Consider the following 18,327-nt stretch of genomic DNA (forward strand, 5'->3'; position numbering starts at 1 on the left):
ACACTTCCAGCAGAAATGAGCTCATTGAAACATACAAAATTCTTACAGGGCTCGATAGGGTAGATGCAAGGAGGATGTTTCCCCTGGCTGGGGAATCTAGAACCAGGGGTCATAGTCTCAGAATAAAGGGTAGGACTGAGATGAGGAGAAATTTCTTCACTCAGAGGTTGGTGAATCTTTGGAATTCCCTACCCCAGAGGGTTGTGGAGGCTCAGTCATTGAGAACATTCAAAACAGAGATCGATAGATTTCTAGATATTAAAGGCATGAAGCGATATGAGGATGGTACAGGAAAATGGCGTTGAGGTAGAAGATCAGCCATGATCTTGTTGAATGGCAGAGCAGGCTCGAGGGGCCGGATGGCCTACTCCTACTCCTATTTCTTATGTTCTTAAATGTGCACGCGCTCCCTGCCCACCATATTGGAGGCTTAGCTGGCCTGAAAAATGGGAGCTGCCCGGCCAAATTTATAGGCCAAAGTGTATTGAGGGCAGTACAGGGTAATAGTCAGGAATATAATGCATTCAGAAATTGAGATGATGGCCCCAATTTTAGATTAGAGCATATATTGAGCAGGCGGTGGACAGAGTGATTGCATTGCCTGCCCAATGACATCATCAGAAGGCATGAATCATTTTGATGGTCAGGACTCATTTAAATTTGGCAGATGAACTGTCAGCATGAATCTCACTGCTCATAGGCATCTCACCATTTTGGAAGGCAGGTAATCTGGCAGCCCTGACACTTCTTAAAGCCAACATGCACCTCTTAAAGGGGAGGTGACTTTTTAATGATGGTTTGTGGGAGGCATGTTTATATAAGCTGAAGGAAGAATGTCAACAGCCAGGGCATTCTGATTTTGTGATACTGCTATGGAGATGTTGGTGGAGCAGGAAGGAGATCCTCTTATGGGAGAAGAGTCTGCAGACAAATCAGCCAACAGGTATGGAGACATATAGCTGAACATATAAATCCCTGCAGCAGCATATTCAGGTCCTGGCTGCGGTGCTGGAAAAAATTCACTGATCTCACCAGTGATGCCAAGGTAAGAATTTTATCTTCATGTCACCATTACTCTGAATACAGCCCTGCAATATCTCACATTTCCCCCAGCACTACTAATCCATCCCTTCCCCCAATTCACATGCCTCTCCTTCAATCACATTGTGGCACTGCACCACAGCTCGTTCTGCTTACATTCACACGCAAACCTCAAAATTGGCACAAGCAGTATTCTGCTTTTATCTAGTTAGAACTGGTAACCTCTTTCACACTTCACATTGTATTCACTTTCTTTCACAGAACCAGCCTCTTGCTCACACTTGCTGCTTCTCCCTCTCAGCATGCACATTATCTTAAGCTGCATCACAAATCTTCACAACCCTTTCACAGGGCACACACTAAACCACTCCCACTCCTCTTGCAGAACAAGTTGGTGAGTATGTGAAGGGAGACTGCAAGAACCAGGGGAGCTGCAACCACATTGCCAACCCGTACTCCATTGGTGGGCGCTGCCATCAACATCATTGGCAGAGGGAGAAGACGCAGCATGGAGATGGCGAGGCTATAGGCCACGTGCAGTAGGGTGTCTGGCTCTTTCCTCAAACAACCGCACATACAGACAATATCGCAACCCACTCATTTGCTACTGCTTATCTTGTTACGTGCTGACCCTTTGCCCTCAGCTCTTCTTCGAGGTCCTTCCAATGAATCCGGCCCTGCAGCCACGCAGATGGAGAGAGGATACCACCCTTCTGAAGATGCATCATCACTTGCACCCACACAGATCAGTACCCTAGGTGGTCTAGGTAGTGAGCTAGAAGGGTCTTCACAGGATGATTCACTCAGCACTAGTGCCTTGGATTGCTTATCCGGAAGCTGGAGCATCATGGTAGAGAGTGGGGAGGAGTCCACTAACCAACTTTTGAGACGTTCTGGCGCATGGTATTAACCCTCTACTGTCCAGCATGGAGTGTGTCATCACCTCAATGAATATTGTGGCTGTGCTCTCCTTGCAGGAGTCTCTGTAACCAGTAGTAGTATCTCTCAGGCTCATGCACATATTGGTGCCATGCAGGATCTGGGCTCCATCATCTCCTCCGCCTTTGACAGGCTGGGGGATCAAATAGGTGGGGACTTAATTTGAGTCATGGATGTTCTACAGTCTGCACTCTTGCAGAACAGTGGGAGCGCTGAGCCATAGCCCAGTAGCAGAAGTAGTGATGCAATGGGAGTGTACCATGTTGCATGTATGCACCACCCACCCCCAACCAATGCCAGTCCTGATGTCAGGAAGTCAAACTGCCCCAGCAGCTGCTGAGATGCTTCATCTGCAGCCGGGTCCTCTCAGGCTCAAGCTCCTAGAGATCGCCGACCACAGGCATCTCAAGAACTTTTGTCTGAGTCCTCCATCTCCTGTGCTGAAGCCATTAGGGGGATCACCTTGTTAGAGTAGGTAAGAGAGCACTTACGACAGGCACTATGGGTTTACACCAGAGTGATAATTAGTTTGCTGATATTTATGTAAGCCAGTAAAATTATAAACCTTTTAGAAACCTTTGTGTGTAGAGTGTTCCTGTTGTAGCTGATGACCCTGCAATGTCAGATGACATGTACATCAATGTTGGTCTTTGGGTGGAAGTAGTTTATTAGAGAGTGCAAGGCCTGGGAGAGATATTGACAGGACTGTTAATACAGGGGCAGCAGGGATTGGTCAACTGAAGCGCTTTTCAATAAGCTGTTGCGAAAAAGATCTGGCTTCAGGCTGGTTTCTGTGCCCTCTACTTCTTCACGATTGTAAGGTGTTCCGTTCCCTTCCGCCTTCTGTTCTTGCATGTGACAAACAGACTTTGGCTCAACCCAAACTTGTTAGTTTATTAGACCAACAAAACCCCAGTACATACGCTCTTCTACGATTTGACTGAAACTTACAATCACCCATGTGGCTAGTTGTTACCGATGCTGGTCCAAGGCCTGGACCTGGAAATGACCGGTTTCCATCCTTCTTCCCTTAACTGCAGCCTCTTAGTGGTTTGCCTGGAACTTAGTCACCCACGTGGCTGGTCATTACCGATGTTGATTGCAGGCCTGGATCTGGTCTCCCACCGTCTTCACCTGATTGCAGCCTCCATCTGCTGCTGTTGTACCTTCTTATAGTGTTCCAGTCATGCAAACCCCCACCTGGGCTTCATCTGTGGTTTCAGCTACCAATCCGTTGGATTGCTTGACATTCACATCTCTTCATCCGGGCATCTCGATGATTCCTCACTGTGATGGGCCTTTGGCTCACAGCGTTGTTTAGGTGTAAAAGGCCTTCCATTCTTGTCCTAGACTGAGCATGGCTCAGAGTCTCAGTTTGATTATACATTGTCTCGATGTTAATGTGCCTTTGCCAGGGGATCATTGTTTGATGTAAATGAATCTCCAAAACTGATCATGGGCTGGAGTCTCTTTGACTGGCACCTGGGGTTAACTGTTTCATATCTCACAGCCTGTTTCATGTCTTGCAGTTTTACAGTGTTTTTACAGTATTTTCCATATTTATAGTCTTACACTATCCTCAGTGTCATCTGTTGTCTTCATCTGTGTCATCTGGTTGAAGGTCCTGATCCAATGATGGCTCCTGTTGCAGAACAAAGTCGTGAAGCATGCAGCAAAGTACAACCATATGGGCCAGTTTCTCTGGGCTGTACTGGAGGAAGCCATCCAATCTGTCGAGCCAGCAGAAGCCATGCTTGAGCATTCCAATGGTCTGCTTGATGAGGGCTCCATTCAACCCATGGACCTGGTTGTAGCCCAGTTTGGCCAGTGAGTGTAAGTTTCTGAGAAGTATCATGATGGGTCCCTGGAAACAAGCATGTGATATATTTAACTTTAAAAACTGAAATAATAAAAATAGGAAGGAGGAGAATGGGGAAGAAGACAGAATAAAGAAATCAAAGTAAAATGTTTTAATCTTTATATAAAATTGTTTTTAAATGATCGTGTTAGTTGTATAGATTTGATAACTGCTAAAGCCTCTTGTGACATCTCTACAGAAGAAATACTTTAATGTTTGCTTTAGCTTCATAGTGTGTGTGCTGAAGACTTAAAAAAAATATAGGTTTGCATAGGGATGTTGGAATATCCTGTAGGTCCCCTCAGCATTCTTCTCCTCCACTGTACCAATGTGAATTTTACATTCCCCTCAACTCATTCTGGTTGGTTCTTTGAGCAGAAATGCCAGCTTAATGCCGATTTGTATTTAAGTGTTAAAATAATGACTTAAGTTTTATTGACTTTAATCTGTTGACCTAGATCAAGGCCTGGTCAAAGTGTGACATAATGCCAGCAGTGTGCGCTAGGTAACTGTTTCGAATTTGCAGAGTTGCTGAGTTACTGTAGTTAATTGGGACTCTTTTGCCTACCCTCAGTCTAAATTGATACTTTTAGACCTAAATATTTTTCATTTTATTAAAGTTGTGAACTGGCATAAATATCACCCAAAGGAGCTTCAAAATCTATGCAGTCATTTATGGCATGGAAGAAAAGTCAACATAAAAATTACCAAGTTACCAATTTCCTCCATAGTTATAAAGTTCTAATTACCATGGCCTATATATTTTTTCCTGTAAAATGGATTGATTTTTTTAAAAATTCAGTTTTTAAAATATTTGTCAGATCTCTATTTGATTATCTCCAAATAATAAAAATGAAGAGCTTTATTCAGTGTTATAGTTAATCACAGTTTAAAAATTCATTTTAAATTGAGCAGAATTGAACTTTTTATATACAGTGAAATCATCTCACTTTTTATTATGTTTTTGTTATGTTAAATTGTTATTTTTACTTTCTAGTAAACCCTCACTCTGCTACTCTGTTCCCACAATTTTTGAAATAATAAATCATAATAGAAACTACAATTGATAAAATGTAGTTAGATATGATTTATTCCAGATAAACTATTGAAACGGATACAAGGACTGATTGAAAGCTTAGCACCTTTACTTTTGACCCTAGGTTGCATGAAATTGTTATACATAAATTCATATTGTGATAGTTGTCACCTACAGTTCCATAAGGTGAAATTCTTTGTGATGCCTGAGTTTGTCACTAATAGAAGTAACACTTATACTGAAGAGCATCATGGATTTCAAACAGGTGGAAAGCTGAGTAAAGGGCAGAAGGAAAAGACCAGACCCGTTACTGAGGTGACTTGGACCCAGCTGACCACCTTGCAAACATTTGGCAGATAGTATCTGCACCAATAACTTTGAAGTACAAGGACAAGAGTACAAGATGAGATTTAAGCAGTGGTCAAAGGATGAATTGAAGCATTGAAGAACAATCAGAGAAGGATTCTAACCCTGACTGCCCCCACCTAGAAAGTATGAGTGTGTTGATCAGGTGAAAGCAGGATCAAACATGCACAAAGCCTGCGGACACGTCAGGGTTGAATTTCTGTGGGGGTTCTCCTGCTCCTTCACTGTAACTTTGGCGGAAGATCCGCGGAAATCCTGGAGAAATGGCTTTAATTCTAATGTCTAGTGTCTGGACTCACACGTGAAAAATGATCTTGGGCAATGTACAGGAATGATGCCAAAACATGTGGAACCATAGAGCAGAAGGAGTCAATGCCTCAGGAGAGGAGAGAGAGAAAAAAATAACATTTTTAAACACCAATTTTGTAGTCCATCCACTGATTAACATATTTAGACTAAGGTGTGATATCTTTAGTTGCCAAAGTGTTTATCAAACTAAGAAATATGGCAGCATGTACTGTAGGTCAAGTAAACAACATTATCAAGAGTTTTCAGAAGCTGAGGATTGCATGACTTTTTTTTCTGTAGTGTAGACGGTAATGTGTGACAAGGCTCCAGTAAGCTGTTTGAATCTCTTTCTTCAGGACATTGCTCACTAATAAGGCAAGTTTCATTGTATAATATTAAAATGTAGTAATGGTTGTTTTCAGGGCAGTTTTAAATCTCTTGATTATTCATCTTGGGCAGTGGGTTAAAATGGCTTAGCTAATCAAAAACAATTATATATTGAATACCACTAGACTTTAGTTTTCAAAGTTACATGTATTTTTATCAACAGGAATTTAGCACCTTGAAAAGATGAGCTAAAATTCCAATAAATAATGCAGGTATCCACTTTTTTAAAATCAGCTGATAATGTGAGTGCTGTCTTTAGTATTTGGTAACTTAAGTGACACATTTATCTGAAACATGATTATTTGTACCAAGAATACTGTGCTGTGTACAATTTTAGATTTAGTTAGATGAAATTGGTTTGAGTGGACCTATAACTCCAGAAATGTATGTCAAATTATTGGAATTAGCAGAGTTACTGCAGTTCATTGGACCTTTGTCCCCCCATTTAATCATTGTCTATATTGATGTTTTTTAATACAAATTTACTGTCACGTTAAATTTGAGTTGGAATTTGTGAGCTGGCATAAATACCAACCAAAGAAGCCTTAGTGCCTACACTGCCATTTATGGCAGAAGGTCAGCAAAAAAAAATACCAGCAGCTGTGTTATTTCCCATTCATTATAAAAACAGAATTACTGGTACCTGTGTACTTTTCTCTGTAAAATGCATTTGTATAGGAAAAATTCACAAACTTCTACATCCATTTGCTTATTTCCAGGAGTGTAAAATTAAGTAAAGCTGCTTCTGCCCTTAACTCCACAATGTAGCTTAAGTCTACCCTGTAAATAACGCTTCCTCTATGGCAACTGTAAATAATTTCTGTTTTCTAAAACCAGTTTCCCCGTTCCTGCCCGAGTGATCCTGCCCATTTAGTGCCGATTTGTAATGAATATTGGGCAGATTTGTGCTGTAAATGAGCACTTACAAGAGATTGGGTTGACATTGACCAAATTCTCTTCACCTAGAAAATGGTTGAGAAGGGAGTTATATCCCATCAGTTTGTGTGGCAATTAAACCCAGATGCTGGAGGATAAGGGAGTGTTCTAACTCACAATCGTATTCAATTCCTCCACTAACAAGACAAATCTAATCACTGACAGTTGTACCTAAAGGACAATAGATCTGTTTGATTTTTTTTTGTTTATTCACAACTCTTGTGCCGTGCATTGCAACTGCATTAAATTTTATATTTGTGGCTTGTAGAAAACAAAATTCGGTGTCATTTGTGTGTCAAATATGTTATCAGTTGCATCACTGTTGGATACTATGGGTACGGTAGTATAGTGGTTATGTTAATGGACTCCAGAAGCTTGGACTAATAATCCAGAGGACCGTGAGTTCAAATCCCACCATGGCAGTTTGAGAATTTGAATTGAGTCTTTTGAAAAAGCTGGTATCAGTAAAAGTGACCATGATGCTGTCGGATTGTCATAAAAACCCAACTGATTCACTAATGTCCTTTAGGGAAGGACACATGCAGTCCTTATCTGCTCTGGCCTATATGTGATTCCAGTCCCACAACATGTGGTAGACTCTTCACTGCCCTCTAAAGTGGTCTAGTAAGCCACTGAGTTGTATCAAATCGCTCAGTGGTTTGAGAAGAAGACCCACCACACTTTCTCAGGGCAATTAAGGATGGGCAATAAATGCTGGCCTTACTAGCGACGCCTACATCCCGAGAATGAATAATAAAAACAAATTATCCTTTCATTTGTAATAGGCACAAAACAATTCCTGGAAAGTAGGCTAACCAGTTAGTAATTTTTATCCCAAGAACCCAAAACTGGAACACCTCACTCTCCTTGGTCTGTAGTTTGCTGTTGTCAAACTACTTCTTAATTTATCTCAGCATCCCTCCTACTCTCCATTCTTGGTAGCTTTGACCTTTCACCAAGGTTTGGTAATTTAAAAACATTATGGCTGGTGTATTTTTGAGATTGATCATGCGAGGTCAAATATCGGCTCCTTAAAATTGTTAAAAGTCTGATTTATAACTGAATTATAACTTAAATAACTTTGCATTCTGTTAGCAGTTCACTCTATAAATCTAAAGACAATGAATTAAGTATTCACTTTCTAAATGTACTTTTCATCTTTTTACTTTACAGGAAAATGACTCACGTACATTGCTTGAGCTTTCTATTTTTTACACACTTGTGTGGTTTTGCCATTTCCCTTTCTGAATGTGAGTTTAGTCAAGAAATCTTGGTTTGCAATGATGAGACCGTGACAGAAATTCCAGTGACGATACCATCTAATGTAACTCGGATGCTTTTTGTTAAAACTAATGTTTCTACAATACGATCAGGAGTCTTTAAGAATTATCCTGCATCACTGACGAGGCTTGAATTTATGAATAATTTATTAAGTACAATAGAAATTGGGGCCCTGGATGCTCTCACTAATCTCACACAGCTGGAGATAACAGGTAGCCCATTGGAAACATTGAGAGTTGGAATTTTTGACAACCTTCCACAACTGATAAATCTTTACCTGTCAACTAACAGGATCAATAACCTAGAGAGGGGATTATTTGATAAACTTCTCAATTTAGATGAACTGCGGTTGTTTGCTAATCAGATAAATACACTTCCTGATCAGATATTTGACAAACTTACACAACTTACAAAACTGCACTTGGCAAACAATCAGATAAGCAATCTTTCTCGGGAAATATTTGAAAAACTTTCTAAACTCAAAATCCTCAGACTTCATGAAAATCAGATTACTGATCTCCCGGAAGGTATTTTTGATAATCTCCCAGAATTAACTGAGCTATCTTTGGCAAAGAACAACGTTAAGCATCTTCCATCTGGAATTTTTTCCAAACTCGAAAAATTAGAAAAGTTGTATTTGGAAAAAAACTCCATAATCGAGCTTCCGGATGGACTTTTACACAATTTGAAAAAATTAACTCGATTGAAGCTGGAGTCTAACAAGCTCTCAAGACTTCCTGCTAGTTTATTTGGATTAATGCCGACCCTCATTGAACTTTCACTGGCTCAAAACAATCTCTCCACTATTCCTGATGATGTATTCAGTAAACTGCCGAATCTGACAAAACTGATATTGAGCAAGAACCAGATTACTCTTCTTCCGAAGAAAGCTTTCAGTGGCCTTGAGAAGTTGAATGATCTTCACCTGCAAGAAAATAAACTTAATGCCTTAGACAGAGACATTTTTAAAAATTTACCCAAGTTGAAAAAGCTTAATCTTGCCAAAAACCAGTTGTCTAATGTTCCTGATGGAATATTTGATAATTTGAGAACTCTGGCTTCATCAGGTCTCAATCTGCAGGATAATCCTTTGGTGTGTGACTGTCAATTACTGTACTTCAGAAATTGGATGGCGTCTCATTCAAGCAGAGTAAAATCATACAGTAAGATGCTGTGTCACAGTCCCATTGATGTAGCTGGGCAGATGATTTGGTCTTTAAAGAAAGAAAAATTTATCTGCTTAACCACATCAGTGCAGATCACCACTCCAGAAATTTCAACTTCTACTATGACCATATTGATATCCAGTGCTATTAGCACAGTTACAACAGAACAGACTACCATTCCACAAGTTTCAACTGCGGTGACTATCATTTCAACTGCTATTAGCACAGATACAACAGAATTAACCACAGAGCAGCTCACCACCACAGAAATGTCAACTTCTACTATGACCACTTGGGTATCTACTCCTATCGCCATAATAACAACAGAGCACATCAGCACTCCAGTGGTTCCAACTTCTTTCATGACCACATCAGCGGCTCTTACGACACTTACAACAGAACAGACCACCACTCCAGAAATTTCAACCTCAGCTCCAGAAATTTCAACCTCAGCTCCAGAAATTTCAACCTCTGCTCCAGAAATTTCAACCTCTGCTCCAGAAATTTCAACCTCTGCTCCAGAAATGTCAACCTCTGCTCCAGAAATGTCAACCTCTGCTCCAGAAATGTCAACCTCTGCTCCAGAAATGTCAACCTCTGCTCCAGAAATGTCAACCTCTGCTCCAGAAATGTCAACCTCTGCTCCAGAAATGTCAACCTCTGCTCCAGAAATGTCAACCTCTGCTCCAGAAATGTCAACCTCTGCTCCAGAAATGTCAACCTCTGCTCCAGAAATGTCAACCTCTGCTCCAGAAATGTCAACCTCTGCTCCAGAAATGTCAACCTCTGCTCCAGAAATGTCAACCTCTGCTCCAGAAATGTCAACCTCTGCTCCAGAAATGTCAACCTCTGCTCCAGAAATGTCAACCTCTGCTCCAGAAATGTCAACCTCTGCTCCAGAAATGTCAACCTCTGCTCCAGAAATTTCAACCTCTGCTCCAGAAATGTCAACCTCTGCTCCAGAAATTTCAACTTCTGCTCCAGAAATTGTGAGTACAGCAACAACAAAGATTTTAACAACTACCAACATAACATCCAAGCAAACATTACCTTTTGTGCCTCCTATACCTTGGTCATCCACGGTGCCCTGGACCACACCACTGGAGGCTAGGACAACACAGGAAATGGAATCACCCACCAACCCAATTTTCGATACAATGAATTACTCTACATCAATTCCACAGATAGATACATCTACCACTTTCACTCTAATAATTCTTACTACATACACTCCAAAAAGACAAAGTGACAAAGAATCAATTCAGGCAAGAACCACCTCTAATCCAGTATTCATTACCACATCTAGTGAGATAAATGCAATCCCATCATCTTCTGTAGGAGAAGCAATGGCTTCTCATGGCAGGGGAAACTGTAGGTTATTAGCACAATTATATTTAGTACTACTACTGCTCCAAATAATCTTCACAACCACAATTCTGCGGTTTGTATGCAGCATTTACAATTCATCTTTTTATGGGAAGAAAAAGCAGTCCTCGATTAAATTAATTAAGTTTTCGAGAAGATAATTTAATAAAGCAAATTATTTCATACTCTTTAAAATTCTTTTCATGATAGTTACATTACAAAATGCTTGGGATGCATATTTTGATTTGAAGCTTGATCCATCAGACAACTAACACACTAATGAATTTTACTGAAATAAAACAATCTTGCACAGGAGCTACTAAATAGCAGTAGGTTTCATTGGATGTTTGTCTCCATATTTTGGAGATGTCTGAGGGTGAAAGTTTCTATATTTACACACAGTACTTTATCTGCTATTCCCAAGTTTAAAGAATTTTGGACAAAAGTAACCCTGGAATTGCTATGTTAGTTGACAGATGCCTTCTGATCTAATCTTCATCTACTAGGTCACTTTGTTAAGTTGGGGGTACTAAAATACATTGAGATAAAGATCCTTAAAACATATTTAGTTGCAAAGTGTCTTATCAAAACTGAAAATTACAATTGATTCTTTGGGGCATATTCTCCTCTTTAGCACTTTGGCATAAGCATCATTTGATGGAGTTCATGAAGGAGAATCAGATGGAGAGGATTGCATAATCTTAATTGGGCATGCCTTATTTTCCAATCATCAATGTAAATTTCAGACAGTCTTTAATAAGGCACCCTTAGATGGCTCAAGTGGAGATATAAACCACTGAACTTATTGTTCAACAATCTCCTATTTGTTTAGTGTATTTAAGTACGTTAGGGTGAGACCTTGTCTGATTCCACATCTGGTCAAAGTTGTGCAACTTACTAGATGTAATTTTGACTTTGGTGATGGTGTAAAACAGCCGATATCAGATCAGTCACTCTTTGTACATCCCTCCTGATCTTCATTTCCAGTGACACTATCACCCAAGTCAAAATTATCCCCATTTTATCTAATAGTTACTATGTCCAGGCAGGTTGTGTCTATAAAGGATGGTTAATGACACACCACTGCAAAGAGATATCCTATGAATAAGACCTACACAACTCGGTGCTGCCTGCAAAGTGCCATGTTATTCATCATGTTAACCCTTAGAGCACTGCTGGTGAGTTATCTCATTGGAATGTAATTAGACTCTAATTGGGCTGCGGGGCCACTAATGTTATAATAGGGATCATTTTAACAATCCCGAAGGCTGTGTTATTGAATGTACTTCAGTTCAGGTGATGAGATGTTGCTGGTAACATTCAGTGAATGATCTGTTTCCTCTGAAATTTGGAACATCACTCTGCATATGTATGCATTGAACTACATGACATCACGGAGCTGCTTCCTGCTATTGATTAATGGCAGAGACAGGCATTAAAGCTAGTCAGAAAGCTGGGAGATATAATAAAACTGTTAGTTTCTCCCTTTTCTGCACTGCTTCCACCTCCAAAAAAGGGAAGTGAAACTGATAGTAAATTTATATTTGAAATATCTGTGGTTGCATATGAAGGCCTTATTAATGATCTTTCAGGCAAAGATGTGGCAGTTTCACATGGGAAAAATTAAAACAAGCAGATAGGAATTAGCTTATCTGCTGACCTGGTGTTAATTCAATGATAGAACAGCTACATCCTTTGGCAAATTAATAGACTTTAAAGCAGCCAATTATATTGCTCTCACTGGGGTAGAGTTTCTGCTTTGGGTGCAAACGGGAAATATCGCTCTAAATGCGCTCGAAATTGCAGTTCAAGTTTCCACTAAAATGCATTTGCATAATCACAAACATAAAATCTTCCATGAACCAGCGCAATTGGGCAATATAATGGAACGTAATCATTTCTTTCTTTTTCTTTCCATTAAAAAGTATTCCTTGATGTATTTAAGAGTGGTAACCTGGATTAATTCAGCTGAAAATGGGTTTATCACTTGAAAATAAAAATTTTTAATAAGGGTGACCAGTCCTCCACCTGAGTAATCTGATTTAAAATCACTGAAAATGACTTAAGAAAACTATGCTGAACCATTTGATAGTTTCATTGGTGTACACTAGAGAGTTTATTAGTAAATGAAATATTTTTTGATATGTAAAAACTTTTAAAGCGTGCCTACTAATGCCTGTGCGCCTAAGAAAATAAATGCAATTTGAAGAGTATTTCCGAACCAGCGCAATTGGCGGAATCTCACAATTTGGACCTGGGGGCGTGGCCAGTTTGTGGCAGGCAATTTGGGCGAATTGAATCTTGAACCAGCATAAAAGATCACGGAAAACACAAACGTAAGTGCCTTTGAGTGTAACTCACGTGTGTTTAAAATTCCCTGATCTTTTGCGCTGGATCGGCCGATTCCGCCCGGATTGCACTGATATTACTGGCGTAAACGAGTGGTAACTCTACCCCACTGACATTTTAATGAGTCAAACAGTACTGTGCCTGAGGACCACTTTAAACTTTTAAGCAGCAAATTGTTTTAAAGCCTTGCTTTGTTGTGTATTTCATGCTCTCTCATGGGTAATTGAATATTTCAATTTATAATTCAAACTACTCAAACAGATGATGCTAACAACTTTTAAAATTTGAATTGCAGTTTATTTTTTATTTCTGATTTAAAACCCAGAGGTTTATTACAGATATAAAAGCAAATACTTTAGTTCTAATGATATGGATCTGTAAACCAGTTTTTCAAAATCTGGAACTGGAACTAATGAATTGGAGCTGGATTAAAAAATCCTTGCCCATTATTTAGGAACAGGAGTAAGCCACATGGCTCATCAAATCTGGTCCACCATTTTGTTAGTTGTAGGAGAAATGCCCATAAGTATTACCTTTAAATATGTCATATGACTGGTAGTAAACTGAGAGGATATACTTATCAGGAAAGGCTAAACAGGCTGGAGCTCTTTTCTCTGGAAGAAAGGCTGAGGGGTGACCTGATGGGGGTCTTTAAGGTAATGAAAGGGTTTGACAGGGTAGACGTAGAGAAAATGTTTCCACTTGTGGAAGAGTCCAAAACTAGAGGTCCTAAATATAAGATAGTCACTAATAAATCCAATAGGGAATTCAGGAGAAACTTCTTTACCCAAAGAGTGGTAAGAATATGGAACGCGCTATCACAAGGAGTAGTTGAGGCAAATAGTATAGATGCATTTAAAAGGAAGCTAGATAAGCACATGAGGGAGAAAGGAATGGAAGGGTTTGCTGATAGGGTTAGATGAAGTAGAGAGGGAGGAGGATCATGTGGAGCATAAATGCTGGCATCGACCAGTTGGACCGAATGGCCTGTTTCTTTGTTTGTAGACTCAATGTAACTCGATGTAAGGGAAATGGTTAATGCTAATTTAACCATGAAGGCTTATACAAACAAAATGTTCCTTACCAGGGACAGAAGATAAGCCTTCAAGACCACAGGCCAAGAAATGGTTTGTTAAGGGGAAGATAAGTATGTGCTGCCTTGTCTGGTCCTGGGAAAGCCCTTTGTTAGCAAAGACCTGACGCTAGGGAATAAAGGAGTGACCTGGCATGTCTAGGTGCTAGTGCTCCATTGACTTGGTCATCAAGGATACCAACAGAGCTGTGTGAGGTGATTGACACCGAAAGGACTGAACTCTTCGAACACATGTGTCGCTCAGATTGGTCAATAGAATTGGGGAGTTTTTTTGGCAATTAATTGTCTGTGAAAATGTTTTTGACACTAAAGTTCAATTTCAATTCTCAGGCTTAAGTTTTCAGACTGCAGTCTTAGTGCAGTTCTACATCTTTTAGTACTACTTTATCCAGTAAAAGTAGATGGGTGTCTCTGTAAAATCAAAGTGCATTTCTGACAGAGAGAGAGAGAGGAGGTTACATATATTAATATTGTATTGCTTTATCAATCAGATACAGGAAGATATAATTGTAGATTGTGGTGAGTGTCTGGAACGAGCTGCCAGAGGCAGTAGTAGAGGCGGGTACAATTTTGTCTTTTAAAAGCATTTGGACAGTTACATGGGTAAGATGGGTATAGAGGGATATGGGCCAAGTGCAGGCAATTGGGACTAGCTTAGTGGTATAAACTGGGCGACATGGACATGTTGGGCCGAAGGGCCTGTTTCCATGTTGTAAGCTTCTATGACTCTACGACTCTATGTACAAGTTTCCCTGAGAGCAAGGGAGATAAGATTAAAGAAGCTAGCCCAGATACAGCTACCAGCATGGAAGGTGAATTTACCCAGGTGCAGAGGATCCAGGAGGAATGGATACCACCTCTACCGGCTGAAGGTTCATCATTTTGAAGTCTCGGAAGGCTCACACCAACCTCCTAGAGGAAAGAGAAACAACCTGTTCATCCGCACCAACTCATAAGGATGAGGTCGTCTAAGTTCTGAAACATTGCTAACTACAAGCATATCAATATAATCCATTCAATAGACTGGCTATCTAACGCTGTTAACTTGTCAGCTATCTAAGGGTCTAATCCTAAATTAATCTCACCAATTTCTATCGATCTCACCACTGATCTGAACTGTAAATTTATAATCAGCAAGCATTTACAGTTAAATTACTGTGCCATTACTGAATTGCCTTTGTAACCTCTTTATTTTGACAATTAACCCTATCTACTAATTGTTTGCATGCTTTATGTTTAAGTTCTACTAATTAGGATTCCAAGGTTAATAAATAATTATTAGTTCATGAATTTGCTGGCTGACTTCTTTGATAGTTGCAAGAAAGGGTTAATTCATTCAGTAGCTTGTTTGTTTCCTACTCAGAGGCTGGTAAAGTGAAAACTAATATAATCCAAACTGGTTGATGCAAGACAGTTTGGCGAGACAAATTTGGGTATCATTCACTCCTGGGCATAAACTGGATGGTAAACCCCAGACAGTTTCTTGATGAGTTAAGGTGAAGGGGTTAAGGATTTGTCTGGTGCCCTTGATGAAAATTCTTCTCAGTATTAATCCCAAAGTTTACACACCAAGTTTCTCACCACATATCCTCGTTGCATTTCTCCCTCATCTTCTGCATCGAGCGACATTTCATCCTTGGTGATTTCAACCTCCATCTCAAATTACCTTGCCCTCTCTCTCCAGAGTTTGCTGTCCTTTGTCCTCCCTCAACCTCTCCCTCCATATAAACTCTCCTACCCATATTCACAGCCATCCCCTCAACCTTCAATCTCATGTGGCCGTTCTATTCTCATTGTCAGCATCACAGATAAGGTCATCTCTGATCACTTCCTTGCATCCTTCACCACTCACCTACCCTTTCCCCGTCCCAACCCCACTTGCTTCTGCATCCAACCCTGGAAAAAACTCTCCGCCAAGCCACTTACAACGGCACTTTGAAGTTCACAGCTGTCTAGCCATTGGCCCTTCATTCGCCATGATACCTCTGCAGCTACCGATCTGCTCGATCACACCCTCACCTCCACCTTTGATTCCCTTCTCCCGAGTAAAACCCATACTTTCTCCCACCCTGGTCATTCCCCTTGGTAATGTCCCATCTTCGCTCCCTTAAGTCCAGGGGATGCAGACTTGAATGTATATGGTGTTCAACTGGTTTGGCATATCCAGCACGATCAGGTCCTGCTCTCCTCTGCCAAAACTGCTCACTACTCTAGCATCATCCTGGAATGCAAATATAACCCCTGGCTTCTTTTCTCCTTAAACCTCTCTTCCCTGCCCCCTCAAACTTCACCTCCAATGACAAGTGTGAGGAGCTCGTGGACTTCTTCGTCACTGAGATTGAAACCATCTGTTCAGCTGCCTCTGCTGCATCCCTCCCTCCCTTCCCTTATCTCACCAAGCCTAGCTTCCTCCTTGCCCTCGCTCTGAACTTACAGCTTTCTCTAGTTTCTCTCCTATCTCCCCTCATGCCCTCTGTTCACAATGCAATGGGTGTGGAAGGCCATTCGGCCCATCAGAGTTTATCCATCCACAGAGATCCCAACATCCCCCTTTGTAGCATTCCAATTGTTTCTTAAATGATTCCAGGGTTTTTGCCTCCACTATGGAGGCTAATTCCACACATTGATCACTTTTTGTGTGAAGAATTTCCTAACATCAGTCCTGAAATTATCTTTCACTAGCTTGACTCTGTGTCCCTAGTTCTACTCCTGCAATTTAATTTAAAGTAATATTCCATGTTAACTTTTTCTATACCCTTAGTAATTTACATACAAGATCACCTCTCCGATGCTTCCTTTACAGGCTAAAAAGCCCAAGGCCTAGCATTTGGTTCCCGCCAGCGGGCCGTCTTAAACTGGTCACAGGGATTGATCCCTGCGTTGGGACAGGTAAGACCGAGGCACACCCGATATTAAGCCTCGGGCCTTGTTTACATGAGGCCGGTGAGTTTCAAACGTCTTCAAGCAGCTCGCAATTTTGGGCCTGACCATCAGTTCCCAGCACGTGCACAACTGTATTAACGACTCCAGCATGTCAATGTACCGTAACCTTACTAAATGTATAAATATATTCTTAAGAAATTGCTGCCCTGAATTAATGTAGTTTCTAATGTTGATACCATGGGGCAGACTTTAACTATTGGGTGGCCGACTGGCAGAGTGTGCTGGCCGAAAAGCCCGATTTGCATATTTAAAGGACCTACAGTCTGACTCAGGCGGGTACTTTGGTCGTACAACAGTAGGCCATTCTGAAGTTGGCATCGGTCGGATTGGGAGTGAGAACGATGCAGTAAGCTTTTCCCCACCATTTTAAGGGTGCTATCGCCCTGTTTCCACCCAGCGACGCCGGTGAAAATCTACCCCCATTATGTGCAAATGGTTTTCTTAGTAACTAGTTTGATTTTACTTTGAAAATATACAAGAATTGAACTTGTGAAGAAAAGCATTCTTAAGATTGCTGCCAAAGTGGTCTGTGATGTAAATGCTAATTATATGATGCGTTCATGTTGAAGTATATATTTACTCTCAAAATACTGTTTAAATAGATTCCTGTTTATCAATTAGCAAGTACTTATTCCATGAAATTATATTAAATTCCTGCTAAGGTTCCAGCTTTCACCTACTGTGTCACTTTGACTGGGTTCCCTATACAGAACTCCCTGCTGACTCCTATCCTTTTTCATGCTATGGTCCATCACTCAGCAGATTGAGTGGATTTAGCTGTCAATTTGTGAATAAAGCATTACTGCAGTTAATTACACCAATTAGAGTCACTCAATGCATAACAATAATCTGCCCACCACTCATTAGCCTGCTTAATAGATGGCCGCTTTTTAAAAATAGTCCTTTAAATCCTGCTGCGCCAGTTATAATTTAAGTTACGAGATAATTGCCTTCATAATTGCTAAGTGATTACAACATAAAGTAAGTAAAAGCACCAGAAATTGGCACATGGAATACCTGAGGAATCAAAAAGTAATAACTTGAGTAGGGAAATTCAGACAATGCCGTAAATTGCAAGAGCAAATGAAGCTCAGGAGTTTCTTGGAAAAGAGGTTTGTATTTGAAAATTTACCTGAAATAAGCTTGTGTGTTGAAGGTCAACATCATGGTATTGGAGAATTTTACATCAAGCCTTTAGTTTATAGAAAGTTCCTCTTCAGAGCCCCCATCTTGGCTGTCAGATCAAAGCTCCCCAAGGGTATTAAGCAGCACAGTGGCC

The 18,327-nt window shown here is 40.5% G+C and overlaps 1 protein-coding gene across 14 annotated transcripts in view; it reads left to right on the forward strand.

Moving 5' to 3' along the window:
• The first annotated feature begins 5,731 nt into the window (after positions 1-5,731).
• The window catches only part of LOC137331465 (carboxypeptidase N subunit 2), an 82,131-nt gene continuing 69,535 nt past the window's right edge, over positions 5,732-18,327 (forward strand). For 7 of the 14 annotated variants that reach the window (XR_010965484.1, XR_010965485.1, XR_010965483.1 and 4 more), the window contains exons 1-2: positions 5,734-5,903; positions 8,025-10,287. Coding sequence is in view for 4 of the 14 variants with exons in the window: in XM_067995273.1 (XP_067851374.1) it covers positions 8,029-10,824 (2,796 nt within the window). In the remaining 10 variants the exon portion in view is untranslated. Of the gene's footprint in view, positions 5,904-8,024; positions 15,396-16,908; positions 17,866-18,327 lie in introns of those variants that run through there. The other 7 variants (XR_010965487.1, XR_010965488.1, XR_010965489.1 and 4 more) reach the window with 5 other exon arrangements.

The sequence above is a fragment of the Heptranchias perlo genome, chromosome 13 (assembly GCF_035084215.1).
Source record: "Heptranchias perlo isolate sHepPer1 chromosome 13, sHepPer1.hap1, whole genome shotgun sequence".
Lineage (NCBI taxonomy): Eukaryota > Metazoa > Chordata > Chondrichthyes > Hexanchiformes > Hexanchidae > Heptranchias > Heptranchias perlo.